Raw genomic sequence first — 19,901 nt, 5'->3', positions numbered from 1 at the left:
ACAACGTTGACATCAGAAAACTGCTCGCCCACACAACGCCATACACGTGGTCTGCAGTTGTGATGCCGGTTGGACGTACTGCCAAATTATCTAAAACCATGTTAGAGGCGGCTTATGGTAGAGAAATTAACATTCAATTGTCTGGCACCAGCTCTCATACTAACTGCACACTCCCTCAAAACTTGAGACATCTGTGGCATTGTGGTGTGTCCCCAGCACAAGGTGCACCTGTGTAATGATCATGCTGTTTAATCAGCTTTTTGATATGCCACACCTGTCAGGTTGATAGATTATCTTGGCAAAGTAGATTTGCTCACTAACAGGTAAATAAACAAATTTGTGCAGAACATTTGAGAAATATGTAACATTTCTGGGATTTTTACATGTTGCGTTTATATTTTTGTTCCGTGTAGATGCCCTTTCAGGTCTGGAGAGGAGCTGTTCAAAACATTGAGCCTGTTTATGTGAAGAGAAGTAGATCGTAGAGTAGGGGTATGCAACCCTGTTCTGTTTCAGGCACCACCTGACCATCTGAGCTGATTGAGCAGTTCAGTGATTGCCTAAATTCAACACACCTGGTCTTCCAGGTCGATTAAATAAAAAACATGAGGTGCTTGTGACCCTCCAGGACCAGGGTTGCCTAACTGTTCTAAAGGGTGATGCTTTGTCATTACTGTATCTGTAGTGCGTGATCACTGTTTCCCTCCTCTACGGCTGCTCAGATAAAAATAAAAACACCCCTCCCAACCCCCACTCAACCCAAGACATAATCGTCCCTCATCCCTCTCAATAACATCCTCCTGGCCAATCTCCATGGGCAGAGAAAGCCCCCCCTCTCACCAGATTACAGTGCTGGCTGCCTGGGATTAGGGCTTAAATGACACCAGGATGAATAGACGCCGTTATAATTTTTCCTCATATGCATTTGCAGCTGCTGCATAAGAGCCTAAGCAGCAAAACAACTACACAAAGAGCCATCTCTCCTCTGTAGCACCTTGCCTTTGTCCTAGAATCCTCACCAGACAAAATTAAATATGGCTTTAGTTATGTATACCATAAAATTATTACCCCGAAATATGTATAGAAAAAGATAAGAATATTCTCTTTCCTAACTATTTCCCAGGATAATGTGAGCATTTCGTCATGCTCTAGATATTTTACACTCCCTGAAATAATACAATATCTATAAAAACCGAACGCGTAAGCACGAAATCCAACATTTAGTTCAGAATAAATTAACTACTGAAAATATCAGACATCACTTCATACAAAAACAATTTATTAGACATTGTCCAGGTCCAAGTACCAACAGACCTGAATAAACAAACCAAAAATTCTACAAACTTCCAAGAACAAAGATAACTCAATCTACACAAAGTTAATTCTTAAAAATACATGACCATAAAACTGAAAAAAGATACAAGATGTAAGGGGGTTCTCATCATTTGTGATATAACAGACTGGAAAGACCTTGAATGAGGAAGTGTGAGAGAGCGTGAGAGAGATGCTGTGTGTATGCGTGCGTGATATTCTACCTGAGGGGGGGTAACAGTAACGCAGCAGTCACGTGGGCAGCGAATGAGAGGGGTAGAGGTAGCAGAGGGGTGCGTAGAGCAGAGAGGTAGCTAGCAGAGAGCAAGAGCAGTTCTAGAGAGGTAGCATACAGACAAAGAAGGGGAGGAGGCAGAGGTAGCAGAAAGGTGTGGAGGGGTGTTGAAATGAATGGAGATGGATGAAGAGAGGTAGCGCTAGGTAGCGGTAGCAGCTACATTATCAGCACCAGAACAGCTAGAAGCCCACTCCACCACTGAGGAAGAGCACATGGTTTTTAACTACAACTATATCACCATACCTAGCTCACTAAAAGGATGGATGAAGGTCAGTGGGATATTCGGCCTGTGTGTGAACAGCCCCCTCTCTGCTGTACGCACATTCTGCTCTTCTGACACGCCAACAACATACAACTGAACACACACTTCGGACTACAGTGTTTAAGCTTCAGAAGAGCAAAGTGGAGAGGTAGATTCTCAGTGAGAAGAGTGTGTGTGAGGGGAGGGTTACTGGTCCCCTCTGTGTGTGTCGAAGGAAACCCTCATGATCCCATTCATTACAGTACACAACACACATCCCTAAATGATCAACCCGCTCCCCTGGTGTTGTGTTGGGGGAGGAGGACGCGAGGGAGTGGAGAAGACGCGAGGGAGGGGGGGAAGACGCGAAGGAGGGGGAGAGAGGGAGGAAGACGCGAGGGAGAGGGAGGAAGACGCGAGGGGGGGGGAGTTGGTGTTGTGCTGAAGGAAAGGAAGAGACTAGTGTCATTCTAAAAGGTGAGAGGAAAGAGGGAAAAGTGAGAGTTCTCTGATTTTCTCCCAAAATATTAGCTTCATATTCTTTTAAATAGAGAACAAACACAATATATTATTTTAAATGACTGGGAGGAGCCCATCTGATCTGCCCCACACCAGACTGACTGAGGAGAAAACAGTGTTCTTACTAGGAGGGCCAGTCACAACCCCCTTGACGCTGTGCCCTGAGAGGGAAGTGTGTGTGTGTGTAAGCCAGGAAGAGTTTTTGGAGTTGAGAAAACACCCAGCCAGTAGCAAGGCCATCAATGAGCTGAGGTTTTACAAGAGGTGTGTGTGTGTTGGTGTGTGTTTCTTTGGGGGCAGGGATCTTAGTTGTCAGCAACTCGTGCTGGGGCTGCCGCTTGAGGTCCCACAGATGCTGGGGGCATACCATCAGCCTGTACAGGCGAGGGGCCAGGGTCTGAAGACAGAGAACACACTGGTTTGAGAATGGGACACACCAACACACTTTCTGGCTGAGTAGGATCTGGAAGGCGGATACGGATAGCGTACTCACACATGCCGTTGGGGGCTCCAGGGTGGCGGGGACCCATCATGGGAGGCATGCTGCCAGTGGGGGGGCCACCAGGCATCATGCGCCCTGGCATGGGCTGACCGGGCCCTCCCATTGGTCCTAAACAGAAGGAGAGGCTTGGTGAGACTCTTGGCCTATCACAGAATCAGTGTGCTGGAACATGTTTTTGAAAACAGGCCAATGTTTCCTAGCTGATATTTGGTGTTATTCCCTTGCCTTGGATATAGTTCCAGGACTGTTGGAGTCTTTGTGTGCTTCTTTGCTGAGAGTCTATGTGCTCCAGTGTGTGTGTCCTTACCTGTCTGTTGCGGGTGGTGGGGACCCATGGGGTGGAACCCGGGGCCGGGGGGGCCGTGTCCAGAGTGCATGGCGGGAGGGGGTCCGTGGTGGGAGGGTCCGTGGTGCATGCCTGGCCCTGGGGGACCATGGTGGGGTGCGGGGCCCTGGGCCACTGTGTTGGCCTGCTGCTGCTCCATCTGCTGGCGGGCCTTCATCTCAGCATACTTCAGCTGCTCCATGTGGAAGGCCTGGCGCTCCGTCAGCAGCTGCTGCCTCTGCAACTCCAACTGGAGGGGGGGGGGGGGGGGGTCATCATTTTATACTATTAAATCATGATTATCATTCTCAAAAGCCCATTGTCCACAAGGACATAAGGTTGACCATTACTCATTGTATCACTTTGAAAAGATAATCATGTCAATAAAGCTAATTTAATTGAACACAGAGCGAGAGAGCGATACATCAAGTCAACAGTGGTATATGACCAGGGTGATGATACAGAAACAGCTTCCTTTCATGGATTGATAAATCAAAGAACGAAGTATAAGCTATAAAGACAAGTTGATCCAAATAGCTGACATTATGACAAAGGGGAAGAGAGGTACAGCGGGAGAGAGGAAAAGCAATGGAATGAGACTGTGGGGAGGAAGAGAGGGGGCAGTGAAACAGGACCACTCGAAGCAGGAAGGAGAGAGGGAACAATGGCTGGAAATGTCGATAAAGGGATTGATTGCATGCAATAAACCACTAACACTCTCTCTGACACGGAATCAACGGGTGAATTCCATTACCAGAAACACTACAGAGACACAGCGATGGAGAGAGGTAGAGAAAGAGATGGAAGGAGGTGAGGGAGAGGAAGTCTATTCCGTGTGTGCCCTGGTAAGTACATTTGTAGTGGTGGAAAAGTGTGGAGTAGTAAGACAGTGAGGAGTGCCCTTATTTAGTGTGTGTGTGTTTAAGACAGAGACAGTGTGTGTATGAGAGAGTGTAACCCAGTGGTTACAGCCTGTGGTAACGGTAGGAGAGAGGCAGCCTGGGTGCTGTTCCAGAGGGTTATGTAACGACTGGCTGGCTTTTTCATGCACTATTTATCAGGCTGTTCAACTGGGCTGCGGTCCACAGCAGCTCCACGCTTTACAGTTTTACACAAACACTTTCCACTGTCTACCCAGCAGTTAGTTGACCATCTTATTTTACTGCTCTTAAACCATGTGTACCCAAATGGACAAAGCAACGATGCCTGATCCCCCCCAAAGTCCTTTCCCTTCATGGGCTTGCATGCTTTTTACTCGATCGACTATCCTCTGTGCACTCTGCAACGACCCCTCATAATTACCACCTATTATTAATGCAAACGTTTAATATTGACACTTTTCACTTCCTCTACTCATGTTGTAGATACAGGCCCACTCCCAAAACCAGCTCGTTGTACTTCCAAGTTATCCATCTGCCGTTGGCTCTCCCTCACACACATCTCTGAAATGCCTGGATGGATGACAACTGACACGGATATAGCCTAGATACCACTACAATCAAGATGCATATCCAATCCCTTCACATCCCAAAGGGGTCTGAAACTACAAGCGACTTCAACCCGCATGCAGTCTCCCACTGAACTACATTTCCCACAATCCACCTCGGCACCACTACTTACAGCCTCTTTCTCTCGGTCCATGATGGTTTCCAGCTCCTCAAAGTGTCTGAGCTTGATCTCCAGCTTCTTCATCTGAGTCTCCACCAGCAGAGCCACCAGAGATTTGATCTTCCTCTCCTCCACCGCTGCCAGGTGCTACAGGGAAAGGGAGAAACACAGAGGAAAGAGATGTAACAGAAATCGAAATATAAAGCTTCGCCAAACTAGACTGGCCAGGTAGCGTAAGAGTACACAAGCACTTTTGAGCCGTGGGCAAAACTGACACACCAATCAATGAGATGCTACACCGGCAGCGCAAGCATAGCATGAGTGAACGGAGCTGGAGCTGCTGAAGCACCTGTTAAGGCCTCAGGTCTATTTCAAGCATTTTGTTGACTTTTCCCAACTGACAAGTCGGCTCTCGCTTTTGATTTCTGCCTCCGTTTGCTACTTCTGGTTTCAAACACCAAAAACAGCACATACCGAAAGCTAGCGCTATGCTTGCGGTGTAGTTTCAGGGTTTGATATACAAAGTGCTATCCCCTTGGACCTCTGGAAGAAGCTCACCTTGGCCTTGGTGGCAGCTGAGGCCAGGGCAGCAGCGGCAGCAGTGGCAATGTTACCCTCCCCTCCGTCCGGCTCTAGCTTCTTCCTCTCCTCTTCCTCCTCTTCCATCGTTCCCTGCTCCTCCTTCTCCTTGTCCTCCTCCGAGGTCTCCATGGCCTCCTCCTTGTCTTGGTCTGAAAACATTGCATAAACATCATTCAAGTCAATGCTGGACTTCTACGACCCTCCCCCAAAAATTGATGAGTCAATCGAAGCGGAATAGCCATCTACTCTACCTGCTGTAGCCTTGCCCTCTCCTCCCTCGCTCTCCCCCTCCTCCGACGGCTCGGCCATCTCGCTCTTCACCTTCTCTCCCTCAGCCAGCTTCTCAGCAGACTCACTGGGCTTCTCTGCCTCGTCCTTAGACTCAGCCTGAGACAGAGACAGGTAAGACTGTGGCGTTACAGCTGATTATATTTACAGAGCCTTCAGAAAGTATTCAGACCCCTTCACTTTCTCCACATTGTGATATGTTACAAAAATCCTCAGCAATCTACACACATTACCCCATTATCACGAAGCGAAAACAGGTTTATAGAAATGTTAGCAAATTTATAAAAAATATAACACAGAAATAGCTTATTTACATAAGTATTCAGACCCTTTGCTATGAGACTCGAAATTGAGCTCCGGTGCATCCTGTTTCCATTGACCATCCTTCAGATGTTCCTACAACTTGGGAGTCCACCTGCAGTAAATTCAATTGATTGAACAAGATTTGGAAAGGCACACACCTGTCTATATAAAAGGTCCCACAGTTGACAGTGCATGTCAGAGCAAAAACCAAGCCATGAGGTCGAAGGAATTGTCCGTAGAGCTCCGAGACAGGATTGTGTCGAGGCACAGATCTGGGGAAGGGTATCAAAAAATTGCTGCAGCATTGAAGGTCCCCAAGGACACAGTGGCCTCCATCATTCTTAAATGGAAGAAGTTTGGAACCACCAAGTCTCTTCCTAGAGCTGGACGCCTGGCCAAACTGAGCAATCGGGGGAGAAGGGCCTTGGTCAGGGAGGTGACCAAGAACCAGATGGTCACTGACAGAGCTCTAGCATTCCAGAAGGACAATCATTTCGGCAGAACTCCACCAAATCAGCCCGCTTGGAGTTTGACAAAAGGCAACTAAAGACTCTCAGACCATGAGAAACAAGATTCTCTGGTCTGATGAAACCAAGATTGAACTCTTCGGCCTGAATGCCAAGCATCACGTCTGAAGGAAACCTGGCATCATCCCTACGGTGAAGCATGGTGGTGGTAGCGTCATGCTGTGGGGATGATTTTCAGCGGCAGGGCGAGGGAGACTAGTCAGGATCGAGGCAAAGATGAGCGGTGCAGGGTACAGAGAGATCCTTGGTGAAATCCTGCTCTAGAGTGCTCAGGAGCTCAGACTGGGGTGAAGAATCACCTTCCAACAGGACAATGACCCTAAGCACACCGCCAAGACAACACAGGAGTGGCTTCGGCACAAGTCTCTGAACATCCTTGAGTGGCCCAGCCAGAGCCCAGACTTGAACCCGATCTCTGGAGAGACCTGAAAATAGCTGTGCAGCGAAGCTCCCCATCCAACCTGACAGCGCTTGAGAGGATCTGCAGGAACTCCCCAAATACAGGTGTACCAAGCTTGTAGCGACATACCCAAGAAGACTGAAGGCTGTAATCACTGCCAAAGGTGCTTTAAAGTATTGAGTAAAGGGTCTGAATACTTACGTAAATGTGCTAATTTATCATATATTTTTTAAATACATTTGGAAAAATTCTAAAAACTTGTTTTTGCTGTGTCATTATGGGTGTGTGTGGATAAGGGGGGGGGACAATTTAATCAATTATAAGGCTGTAACGTAACAAAATGGGGAAAAGGTTAAGTGTTCTGAATACACTGTATATGCAGGTGAAGATTATAGATAGACAGGTCCTTGAGAGCGAAGGAGAAAATATACAAAACCCAACAAGGGTCAAAGCTAATGCCCTGCATTTCAAAAAGCCATCGGGACAAGAACCGGCGTGGATCGGCGATGGCTAGTGAAGGTTAATGAAGATGTCAACCTCTACAAGAACCGGCGTGGATCGGCGATGGCTAGTGAAGGTTAATGAAGATGTCAACCTCTACAGTGGCCACGGGGCAAATGTAACGCCAACCACGCATGGCTAACTCCTGCTAACGTTATCTGTGGCGTTACATTTGCCCCGTGGCCATCCTAAACACAGAGAAATAGGATGGAGAGAATAGAGTAAGCGGAAGACGGAGAGTAGTAAATGGAGGGGCAGACTGTACGACTGACAGCTTTAAAAATAAAGTTAAAAACAGGTTGATGTCTTCTGTGCACATATAAATGTCCCCTACGACGTAACTGCAATGAGATGTTGCATTATCTCGCTGTCATACTGTGTTCAACCGTGTTCGATCTTGCCTTGCCATCTTGTTTCAAGAGGATCACAATGTAAATAAGTCCCAGACTTTGTGTGTTATCCTCCACGATTTAACAATGTAAATAAGTCCCAGACTTTATTGTGTGTTATCCTCCACGATTTAACAATGTAAATAAGTCCCAGACTTTATTGTGTGTTATCCTCCACAATTTAACAATGGCAATAAGTCCCAGACTTTGTGTTATCCTCTACGATTTAACAATGGCAATAAGTCCCAGACTTTATTGTGTGTTATCATCTACGATTTAACAATGTAAATAAGTCCCAGACTTTGTGTGTTATCCTCCACGATTTAACAATGGCAATAAGTCCCAGACTTTGTGTTATCCTCCACGATTTAACAATGGCAATAAGTCCCAGACTTTGTGTTATCCTCCACGATTTAACAATGGCAATAAGTCCCAGACTTTGTGTTATCCTCCACGATTTAACAATGGCAATAAGTCCCAGACTTTGTGTTATCCTCCACGATTTAACAATGGCAATAAGTCCCAGACTTTGTGTTATCCTCCACGATTTAACAATGGCAATAAGTCCCAGACTTTGTGTTATCCTCCACGATTTAACAATGGCAATAAGTCCCAGACTTTATTGTGTGTTATCCTCCACGATTTAACAATGGCAATAAGTCCCAGACTTTATTGTGTGTTATCCTCCACGATTTAACAATGGCAATAAGTCCCAGACTTTATTGTGTGTTATCATCTACGATTTAACAATGTAAATAAGTCCCAGACTTTAATGTGTGTTATCATCTACGATTTAACAATGTAAATAAGTCCCAGACTTTGTGTTATCCTCCACGATTTAACAATGTAAATAAGTCCCAGACTTTATTGTGTGTTATCCTCCACGATTTAACAATGTAAATAAGTCCCAGACTTTATTGTGTGTTATCCTCCACAATTTAACAATGGCAATAAGTCCCAGACTTTGTGTTATCCTCTACGATTTAACAATGGCAATAAGTCCCAGACTTTATTGTGTGTTATCATCTACGATTTAACAATGTAAATAAGTCCCAGACTTTGTGTGTTATCCTCCACGATTTAACAATGGCAATAAGTCCCAGACTTTGTGTGTTATCCTCCACGATTTAACAATGGCAATAAGTCCCAGACTTTGTGTTATCCTCCACGATTTAACAATGGCAATAAGTCCCAGACTTTGTGTTATCCTCCACGATTTAACAATGGCAATAAGTCCCAGACTTTGTGTTATCCTCCACGATTTAACAATGGCAATAAGTCCCAGACTTTGTGTTATCCTCCACGATTTAACAATGGCAATAAGTCCCAGACTTTGTGTTATCCTCCACGATTTAACAATGGCAATAAGTCCCAGACTTTGTGTTATCCTCCACGATTTAACAATGGCAATAAGTCCCAGACTTTATTGTGTGTTATCCTCCACGATTTAACAATGGCAATAAGTCCCAGACTTTATTGTGTGTTATCCTCCACGATTTAACAATGGCAATAAGTCCCAGACTTTATTGTGTGTTATCATCTACGATTTAACAATGTAAATAAGTCCCAGACTTTAATGTGTGTTATCATCTACGATTTAACAATGTAAATAAGTCCCAGACTTTATTGTGTGTTATCCTCCACGATTTAACAATGGCAATAAGTCCCAGACCTTGTGTTATCCTCCATGATTTAACAATGGCAATAAGTCCCAGACCTTGTGTTATCCTCCACGATTTAACAATGGCAATAAGTCCCAGACCTTGTGTTATCCTCCATGATTTAACAATGGCAATAAGTCCCAGACTTTGTGTTATCCTCCATGATTTAACAATGGCAATAAGTCCCAGACTTTGTGTTATCCTCCATGATTTAACTCATGTGCATGTATGGCTTTTTCAAGTTTTATGTGTGCCGTTTTCTTTTTATGGTTGAATGAATAAACTAAACTAAAGACCTCTCACCCCTGGGCCGTCTCACCTTGTCAGGCTGCTGGGAGTCGGAGTCTGTGTCCATCTTCTCTGTTTCTGCTGGCTCTACAGTGACAGACAGGGAGAGAGAGAGAGGGGCTTTGAGAAGAGGGCTAGACAAAGAACAAGACATCTCTGAGAAAATGATCACAAACAGATGACGCATCCTAAGTTGAACCTCACCATGATTCAGACATTACTGTGGTTAGGAATGACAGTATGTGTGTGTGCGCATGTGGAAATGTGGGAAAAAGTGAGCGAGTCGATGCCGAGTGAGAGTGCATGAATGTGTGTGTTTGGAAAAAAAAACATGTCCGCATGTGCATTTGGACGCGTTTTTTACTATGCGAGTATTGACCTGTATGAGAGATGGTAGACTGCTTTGGGGAGGGTATTGAATGCAATTAGGCCATTTATTGGTTGTTGATGCGTGTATGTGTAACATGCATTTATTCATGTGTAATTGCTGAGTGTGTGTACCAGGCATTGAGACCGTGGCATAGTGTGTTGACCCAGTTTCAACCCCTTCCCCCACGCCCCATCTGCTGTTCTAATCCCCTGGTTACCACGACAGCCAGACACAGACATAACACACTCTGAAGATACCCTGAAACATCTACGTCACCCCCCACTGGCCAGCCTGATTTCAACTGGCACCTCAAAATGTATTGGTGAGAATAAACATCTGGCTTTACCTACGCGAGCACACGCACAGGAGGTAGGTATAAGGTCTAGGTGACCCGCGAACAGCTGGCTACGAGCAGCCTCGTCCTAACCTGTTAGCTGTGGTCTGCCTGTGTCTTGGCCATTTGCTGCCCTCCACTGGTAACACTCAGTACTCCGTGTAAATGTGGGGGGGGATGTATATGGGTGGGTATTTTGTGTGAGTGAGTATTGCATGCATCAGTATGTTGGATGTATGTGATGAGAGAATGCTTTTGCGTGTTTATATGAAGGCCTGTGTGTTTACACGATTCTATAGGTATTGCTATTCGATACTGTGACTTTATTGAGATTCGCTGTTCCAAACAAATTGCTCACCAGAGGTCTTCTGCAGAGAGACAAGAGAGCCATGAAAAAGAGTCTTGATCAGTCATTGAAATAAAATTGCTGATATCAAATTGGCTCCTTATTTAAAAAGATGGAGAACGAGCTATGAAGGAAAAATACAGGAGTTTTGGTGCAGGTACAACCAACTAGCACAAAAATAATATACTGATATTGACAAAACGGTACGAAAAATGATATCCCAATAAATAACTATTGTTTCCTCCCCTCCCGATCAATGTTGTATACCGTGTGATCGTTGTTATGTTTGTGTACGCACAAGAGTATTTTTTATCTATCTTTGCAAATGTGCGACTGTGTATCTGAATGCATGTGTTCTGTTCCGAGTGTGTGTGTTACCGGTCTTCTCGGGCTCCTCGGGGGCGGTTCCTGCGATGCCGCTGCTCTCCAGGCCATATGCGGGGTCTACCTTGCCCGTGCTGCGGGCCGCCTCCTGCACCTTCTTCACATGGGCCTCCACCAGCTCTGCTGGCACCTCCTCACGCACACGGCTAAACTCCTCTGGAGAGAGAGGGAGACACTGTAGTTAGCTACACACACACAGATATGTTCAAACACACAGCGATATTACACACACAACCGTGTCATTACGACACACTACATGCAAAGTGATATTACATACAAATTAAAAACATTTTATTTTGTAAATAAACACATTGTGATAAAACACCCTTGCAAATTACCCACGTACCCAGTCCCCACAACCCGTACCCAGTCCCCACAACCCGTACCCAGTCCCCACAACCTGTACCCAGTCCCCACAACACGTACCCAGTCCCCACAACACGTACCCAGCGCTGCCTTGGCGGCGGCGGAGGCCACACGGGGGTCCACCACAGAGGCCAGGAAGGCCACGGTGCTCATGACAGGGTTGCCTGACTGGCTGAAGGGTACAGGCTGGTAGGCCAGGGGGCCCAGGGACGACTCAGAGTTCTCCAGGTAGGGGTCCTCGATGGGCAGACGCAGGAAGTGCAGGATGCACTCGTCCTGGGTGCGCGAGCCCACGTGCTCCGACACCTTGTTCCAGTCGTCCTTGTACATCTCCAGAGCCTGGTAGGGAGGCGATAGAGGAATAAGGGTTGTGATAGGCTGGTAGGTATTAGATTATGTGTGTGATTGGTCTGCTGTGACTGACGTACCTCCAATAGGAGCAGAGTCTCCTGCTCGGTCCACTCCCGGCCGCCGCTGGTTCCTTTATTCTTGGGGTTCTTCTTGGAGTAGAGGTCATTACGCAAGCCAAAGTTCTGCATGTCAGAGGGCTTGTCTTTGCCCTTCTCTGGGAAGTTGAGCATCTGCTGGCCAGAGGGGATCTAGAAGGATGGATGGAGAGACAGGGGAGGTTGAAAGGAATCACACTGTGGTCAGAGGATGCAGTGAATACTTTCACAACATTTATGACCCATTAAATAATCAAACTCAACGGTTACAGACACTCAACGCCTGTATGTGTATTTGGATATAATTCGCTATCGGCACTAACTTGCTTGAGTTTAAAGACCCTTCCCCTAGCCCCTACTCCCTGAGTATCCAACGACCTGAAAGAACTGGATAGATGAAAGAAATATGACCATAGATCCATGTAGTTGTCTATCTAACCTGTGGGGGGCGGTGGTGCATCGGCGTCAGGCCAGAGGGGGTGTCAGCCAGCACGTTGAAGTGGGGGGTGGGCGGGGGGCCCATGGGGAGGGGGCGGCTCTCAGCATCCACCTGGTAGTTCACCAGCCCCCACTGCTCCAGGAATGCATGGACCCTAGTAGAGAGACATGACAGATATATGCAACAAATTTTCTCCACAATCATCCCTCCAGCTAAACCTGAGTCATATTCACTAAGCACCAAACGGGGAAAAAACAAACTGGAACAGTAAGGGACAACCTAAACGTGTCCTATAAAAAAACAACACATATCACAAAGTGTCTTGCATACGGTGCGCCCTGACGAACAATGTCCTAACTTTTGCCCTAGGGAATCCATTTCACGTTAACCCCTTGACCCTTCACCTCATGACAGCACACACGTCTCCCGTCAGGTTCCTGCGGCAGGAGGTGGAGGTCAGGTACTCCTGGGGGTTGAGCCGGTACGTGTCGATCATGAAGTTACGGTAGGCCAGGTATCTGACGGGGACAAACACATTTTTACAAAAAAACACCGAAGGGTCTGAACAAATAAGGACGTCGTGTTAGACAGCAATGGATGTGTGTTTATACGATGAAAGATTCTTAGTGAAAGCTTGCATCTGCAGTTCTTTCATGGGATGACTGAGTTGATGTGTTGGGCAGTGTTCTCCACTGACTCACATTTCTGGGGACTTGGACTTGTTCTTGCCGTTGAAGAACTCTGGCAGTGCACGCCTCTCAATCTCGTGGATACTGAAAGAGAAGGGGGGCGGGGGTAAACTCAAAACACAAACATAAAATACTGCCCAACACCCCCATACTACACTCCCCACACACTAAGAACAGTGGGGCCATCCTCACCAGTTGTAGTCGAACCAGGCGGCGTAGCTGGGGATGATGATGTGGTGGGTCTGCTCGGTCACGTTGTCCTCGCTGGAGTCGATGAGGCGGTTGACCTCGGCCTTGCCCTGCTCCTCCTCCTCCTGCAGGGGGAGACAGTCACACGGATTGGATCAGATCAACATAGGCAAGAAAGGAGAGCAGAATTTTGCCTAGTGCTTGCTTGGTCAGTTTCTATTATATATGAACGGAGGATAAAATATTAGAAAATCAGGAGTTCCAGATTAAATCAGGAATAATCCCATCCCAAATGGAGAAAAACTGGATCTGAATGAGTTAACGCTGCACTGGGAAATGCTGGTAATCTAACGCATGCCTCAAACCACTCGTAGAACAGCTAAGTACATTGTTAGCTACTTTTTTGCCCTCCCGCGTCACTTGATACACAGTAGACCTCCACTAAACATAGAACCACATGGTTTAACAGTCTGTGACCGCTGATAACATCAGAACAAAGTTGACTACAAATACAAAAGTTGCCAATATCTTTGCGATGGATACAACAGAGTTCTATTTTGCTAATTGTAGGCTACTGTCTAATTTGTCTCAATATATTTCATGATGTGTAGCCTATTGTAGGTGGTAATAGGCCATAGGTGGTAATAGGAGCTGATCAGTCATCAGTATTGTGAAATAATTAAATTAAAATTTTAAGAAAAGATTTGAATGGAGAAAGCTGATTGAGACCAGCACTCTCTTTTGATCCCATCAGTATGGACACATGTTCCAACGATGCACTTCGTGACCGTTCTCTCAGCGTGGTGTTTTTGGAAATGCATGTTACGTCTTCGGCAGTTGTAGGAAATATGCATTGTTAAAAACAGCCGTAGGCCTAAGTTCCATCGCTATCGGGAAACCGGGCCCAAATCTACAAATGGGTAGACATTGCCTCTAAAACAGAAACCAGGTGAGATATTTTTCCCATCTCCCTTCTGGATTTGCTAAGAAGTGGGGGTTAGGATAATCTGACCGTGGATCTATCAATGACGACTATAGTTGTGGGTGAATAGGGAAAGGTTTACGATGAAGATGGAGAAGAGACAGCATTGAGAGGCAATCATTAAAGATTTTTCAGGAAAAGCTGGTGTTACCTTGCCTCCAGAGAGCACAGAGTCATCCTCCAGATCATCTAGAAGACCGAGAGGGCATTAGGACGTCACTCTATCCATTGCTTGACACAATACATCTTGGTGATTGACTGTTTAGTACTGGGACAGGCAGATACTTAAAAACACTGAAATAGTTCTACACATACACACTCACCCAAATCTGCCACTGCCCCTCCCCTCACTGGGGTGTTCTCGCTGTCTTTCTTAGAGTTCACTGAGGACAGGGAAGGGGAAAAAAAGGCTGAAGAATAGCCAGAGTATTGTAGGGGTGAAATGCACTGACAGAGGCTATTGGCTCTTTTCTCTTGTAAGCTCTCTTTTCAAAAGCAACCACGGAAATAGATACAGAGGGGGGAGGGGGTTGCAGAAGTGGGACATTGCAGATGGGACTGGGTCAAAAAGGCCATTTTTAGTTAAGTGCGTTTGGCTTAGAGCACGTTCAGCTGGAATAGCACTCCATTCAATGCACCACTGAAGAAAGTCCCCCCCAGGCAATTCCATGCCATCTTGGCAAGGACAGAGCGCACAGTTAGAAAATAACTCATTCAGAGGAAAAAACTGCAAGTAACTACAGAGATGAATAAACTGCAAGTCAACATGGTGACAAGCATAAGATTGATGCACTGAGAGAAAGAAACATGACCATGAGAGAGAGAATGGGAGACTTACAATATGTGATTTAGAGTGACTGAGCCAATGAATGAGAAGAGAGGAGGGGACCACGAGGAGGAGGAGAGGTAGGGGTGAGAAAGAAGACAGAGTGATGGATCAAGAGGGAGGAGAGCAGATGTGGGAGAGGGAGACAATGAGAGGGACGAGTTGGACAATCAACTGACCGTTCTTGGGCAAAGTGACCTCCTCCATGCTGGGAACAGGCGAGGGGTCCTCCATGTCCTTGGTCAGGTCCTCTTCCTCCTCCTCGTCCTCGCCACGGTGGCCACGACGCTTCCAGTGAGACCCAGGGTTCCTGGGGACAGGAGAAGAGGTCAAGGGTTGGTGGAGTTTTCCCAAGACACTGATCCATGGTCAGTTTAGTGTTTTTCTCCCTAATGACTAAGGTTAGGATTTGGGAAGGTTAAGCTGGTCATAGATCTGTGGCTATAGGGGGACTCACCCCTTCTTGCCACCCTTCTTGCGGGACTCGGCTGGGGTGGTCGGGGGAGATGGCGAGCGCCTCCTCTTCTTCCCGGCGGCGTTGGCCTTGCGCTCCTTGCGATCGGGTGTACGGGAAGACTGATCAGAACCACGAGGGATGGCCAGATGAGAGAGAGAGAATGAGAGGATGGAACAGTCTCACACAGAGGGGAGCGGGGGAGGAGGAGAAGAGGGAGGATGTGGTGGTGAGGAGAGGAAGGAAGAGTTTGAAAGGACGGGTGACACGACACAGACAAACAAGACAACAATCCACAGAGTGCAGCAACTCACTTAAACACACACTTCCTAAGAATCCATAACACACACCCCATAGTTTGGCCTACCTCCTCCTCCTTTGGGAAGATCCTCTGGCGGAAGCTCACAGTCTTCTTGTTCTCGTCCACCTCATAGTCTTCCTCATTCATCCACTCGTTAAAGGCATCGGTGTCCAGGACCCACTTAGCATGCACCTGGGAGAGGAGGAGAGTGAATGAAACTAATTCACTACTCAAGGGTGTTGTCTGCTAGTACTTTTCAGGCTGGTGGCGGAGGTTGATTTGGCCTATATAAAACATTAACATGACTGGATGCTCCATCCTCACCTTCCAGGGCTTCTCAGAGGTGGGTGGGTCCTCCACATCCCCCTCCACGTCACTGGTGGACACCCAGGTGTCATAACTGACCACACAGAGAAGAGGGGTTAAAGGTCAGTAACAGGTCACAGTGGGTGGACATGTAAGAGGGCAGAGTGGACCAACAAAGCTGTAGTCTAACAGTGCCAGTCTCTCACCTGTCTGGGTACATGCCCCAGTGCACCAGCACCTGCTTGTCCTTACGCATGACCGGACGCAGCCACTCTTCTGCAAGACAAACACACACTTTTTTTATCAGCGTATACACACACACACACATACTCGAGTAATACATACAGACTACTGTATTAATATTAGTATATTACTGTATACACACATTTCACTTTCTTGAAATGTGATATGAGAGTAGAGTAAGCCTCTGTAAGGTGACCATAAGGAATTAGATTCAAAGAATACAGCACAATCCAGACTACACCAGAACTTAGGCAAATTTATATAAAAATATATCATTTTTGTACATTTCATCAATTTAGCAGACGCTCTACCAACTGAGCCACATGGGACCAAGTAACAAAGTAGATGATATATACATTGCAAGGGGGAGCTTTATTTCCTTTCTCAGTAGAGCACATCACTTACCATCCTCCTGCTGGGTTAGAGAGGGGTAGATATGATGGGTGGCCTTAGACTTGTCCTCTGTGATAGAGCCCTAAAGGAAAGGAAGGAGAGTAGCTTTATGATGCCATTTGAATTTCTGGTGAGTGGTGAAACAATCCTACAATTGGTTGGTAGGATTTGGGTGGGCGTGTTTTACCTGGTGTCTTTTGATGATGTCCTTCAGCTTATTGGCCTGCTTCTGCTCCATGTCAGGCACCAGGAACACGGTTGGTCGAGTCAGGCAGTTATTCTGAACCAGGGTCTTCTCTACATTCAAGAACATCTCCACATTCCTGTCCATCCTGGAGGGGTTCTGCAGGTCAAACCTACGCCTGCACAGATAGGAGGGATAGAACATGTTGTTAGTTACAGTCTCAACTCCATAGGGCATCTTTTTCCCCCCTCCCTCTATTGGAGCAACCACTACCTTCTACGGTGATTCCGTGATTAGTCCAAGGTGGGAATGATGTTTTTTTTTTTAAGTATTCAAATCAAGACCCTACTCACCAGCCCTGCTCGCTCTTGAACTTGTAGGTGGAGCCCAGGATATGACACAGAGCACCCCCTGCCTTGAAGTCCAGGAAGGTCTTGGTCTGATGAGGCAATACAGAAGAAAAGGCGAGGGACATTCACGCAAGCTAGCTCAGATAGATAAAGACATGGCAAACTACTGTGACACAAAATGTGCAGAAGTGATTGGGAAGCCCTAAAACACTCTACAGCCCACTCTTCCCTTGCCCAAAAAAGATCACTGTGTGTGTAGGTCCCGTCCCTGTCCCGACCTGGTCAGGTGTAAAGATGTGTGTGGAGGAGATACTCACAGGTAACTTGGTGAGGGCAGGGTTGTTGACCCTCCGTCCGAAAGCATCTTCCTGGAACTGAAGCAGCTGCACCACCAGCCCTGCCAGGGACTTATTGGAGGGAGAGTCTGCCTGTACATACTGAGACACCACAAAGCCACTGTGTTAGTCAGGGCGGCACACTCATGTGTGACAAAGGAGGGATTGAATATTGTGAGACCACAGAAGTGTTAGGCTACATTGGTCAGACAAACACATGGCCAATGCAGGCACACATACATTTAGTTTAGTTAAATGTGGGGTGATAAGACATCACTTTCTCTCTCAGTGAGGCCCCTTCCCTGGTCACTGAAAAGAGTGGCTCCCTCATTTCAAGAAAATAAATACAGTAGAAAATAGTTTACAGTTGCTAGCTACTTCTTTTCAACAGTTGTTTTGGGAAATCCACATCCATGCTGAGATGTTTTGCTGCAGTCAGCAAAGGCAGACATTGCTTGGTTGTCTGTGGAACACTTTGTCTCCAGCGCAAAGTAGTTCAGTACGAGGTAGTCGAGGTTTCCCATCAAGACGATTCAGCTAATTACTTAGACATAAATGTAAGTCAATGGACCAATCGACCTGTCTGCTATTCTCTGGTCAATCACAATGTTACCAAACGTTACTGTAGCTAACTAATGTTGTTAATTACATCAAGTCCCGTGCCTTGCCAGCGTTGTGCCGAAAATCTCCCCGCTGACAGAATTCTCCCCCCTTCGCGTTCATTGCGGCGACTTGGTTGCTAGTTGAGATTTCTGCCGTTCACTCATCTTAGTAGCATGAAGCATTTTTGTCTGCAGTTTTCGGTTTTGCTTCAAGTGTATGAAGCGGTTCTAGCTTGTATGGCGCCCTGAGCGAACCCCCCTTCAGCGGCCGACCGTCCCCGGGGGCGCCCCATGCCGCCCGTACCTACATCCGCTACTGATTTGTATCTATAAATAAATCTCGTTGCCAAAATTCGTCACCCCTCCCATGTCTTATTCGACTAGTATTTTTGAAAGTGTAAGGATAATAATTCAGCCATAGTTGCTCTGAAATGTGTATTGCTTGCCAACATTTTACTCCCGCTTTGTTTAATATAACACACATACATTACGCATTTCAGTTGCCTATCCTTACGAAGTGTGTTATATAGAAAGTATTTGACTCTAGCCACAAAATTAAGGAAATTAGAAGGGGGGGATTTTCGGCACAACACCTGTTCACCGCAACAATGTTTACATCAATGACACCGTTTCAAGACATGTTAACTAACTAGTCATCTTACCTACTTAATTAAACTAGTTTTCGTTATGTTAGATAGCCAGCTACGCTCAGATAGAGTCAGATGAAAACAGGAGTAATTATGTTAGCTACCTTGCTACCCTAGATTGGTAGGTTACACAAACAGACAACTCTTCAGCTAGTGTCGGCGGTGCAACAAATCAAACGGCCGGTACGATAGCTATTCAGTTAGCAGATAATGTTAGCTAGCCTAACTATCGCTTGACATGTAATGTTCATGTTGTTGGGTAATGTTGTGATAGCTAGCTTCATGCATCTAAAGATATCCATCTAGTAATATCTAGTTTGCCACAAGTACTTAATAGGAGCGATATATTGAAAGAGATATCTAGATAGCACTTCCATTGTGTTAGAGACGCGTGCCTTAACGTTGGAAATCAATGGAGGTTAAAACCACCGCTCGCTAACCTTTTTGTAGTGTTTCCCGATCCATTGGCGCACCGAATCGATCTGAGAGACCGTTTCTGCGCTCTCCCAGTATTTCGACGAAGGACCTCCATCTTTCTTACGGCCCACCGCAGTACCAACGCCCACAGGGCCGGCTGCAGGTCCCCCTGAACCCGTTCCACCCGCTGCAGTTGCCGCTGTCGCCATTGTTTCTTGTCCTGTCCGCTGCTATTTCGCTTCTCAACCGCGTCACTCACCAAGCAAGTTTTCGGGGGGTGCGCATGCGCATATTAGTAAATAACGTTAAGTTATTTAATCTCGCGATAAAGAGGGTTCATATGGGTGATCTGCTTTTCATAGACAAGTATTCTTAGCGTGGCCGTTAATATATAAACATCATTTTTCCCACATTGGTATTCTATTTGGAACAATAAGGATATTTTGTATAGAAACAAGTCATTATTTTTTAAGAACTGGTTTCATAATCATATCCTGCTGGTGAGTCAACTTTTTAATGCAGAAAGTATGTTACTCAATTATGATGCATTTTTAT

General features: G+C 46.3%; 1 protein-coding gene across 2 annotated transcripts; it reads right to left on the bottom strand.

Annotated features, from left to right (window-relative positions):
• Positions 1–1,418: 1,418 nt before the first annotated feature.
• LOC109908363 (SWI/SNF complex subunit SMARCC1) lies at positions 1,419–19,630 on the bottom strand. 2 transcript variants are annotated; one of them, XM_020507010.2, is made up of 26 exons: positions 19,370–19,630; positions 17,663–17,782; positions 17,349–17,434; positions 16,999–17,173; positions 16,824–16,893; positions 16,382–16,451; positions 16,194–16,269; positions 15,936–16,061; positions 15,572–15,690; positions 15,294–15,424; positions 14,612–14,671; positions 14,440–14,477; positions 13,310–13,431; positions 13,130–13,201; positions 12,833–12,946; positions 12,429–12,582; positions 11,972–12,142; positions 11,624–11,882; positions 11,172–11,333; positions 9,775–9,830; positions 5,638–5,773; positions 5,363–5,535; positions 4,817–4,951; positions 3,179–3,446; positions 2,863–2,979; positions 1,419–2,766 (listed from the first exon to the last, which is right to left on the bottom strand). In XM_020507010.2, the coding sequence occupies exons 1-26, from the start codon at positions 19,553–19,555 to the stop codon at positions 2,675–2,677; spliced, it is 3,288 nt and encodes a 1,095-aa protein (XP_020362599.1). In that variant the 5' UTR covers positions 19,556–19,630; the 3' UTR covers positions 1,419–2,674. The 2 variants fall into 2 exon arrangements, with proteins under 2 accessions (XP_020362599.1, XP_020362607.1); XM_020507018.2 differs by having other exon boundaries at positions 15,572–15,666; positions 19,370–19,612.
• Positions 19,631–19,901: the final 271 nt, after the last annotated feature.

Source organism: Oncorhynchus kisutch, linkage group LG2 (assembly GCF_002021735.2).
Source record: "Oncorhynchus kisutch isolate 150728-3 linkage group LG2, Okis_V2, whole genome shotgun sequence".
NCBI lineage: Eukaryota > Metazoa > Chordata > Actinopteri > Salmoniformes > Salmonidae > Oncorhynchus > Oncorhynchus kisutch.
The sequence above is the reverse complement of the archived record's forward strand: the minus strand, read 5'-3'. Positions and strand labels throughout refer to the sequence as shown.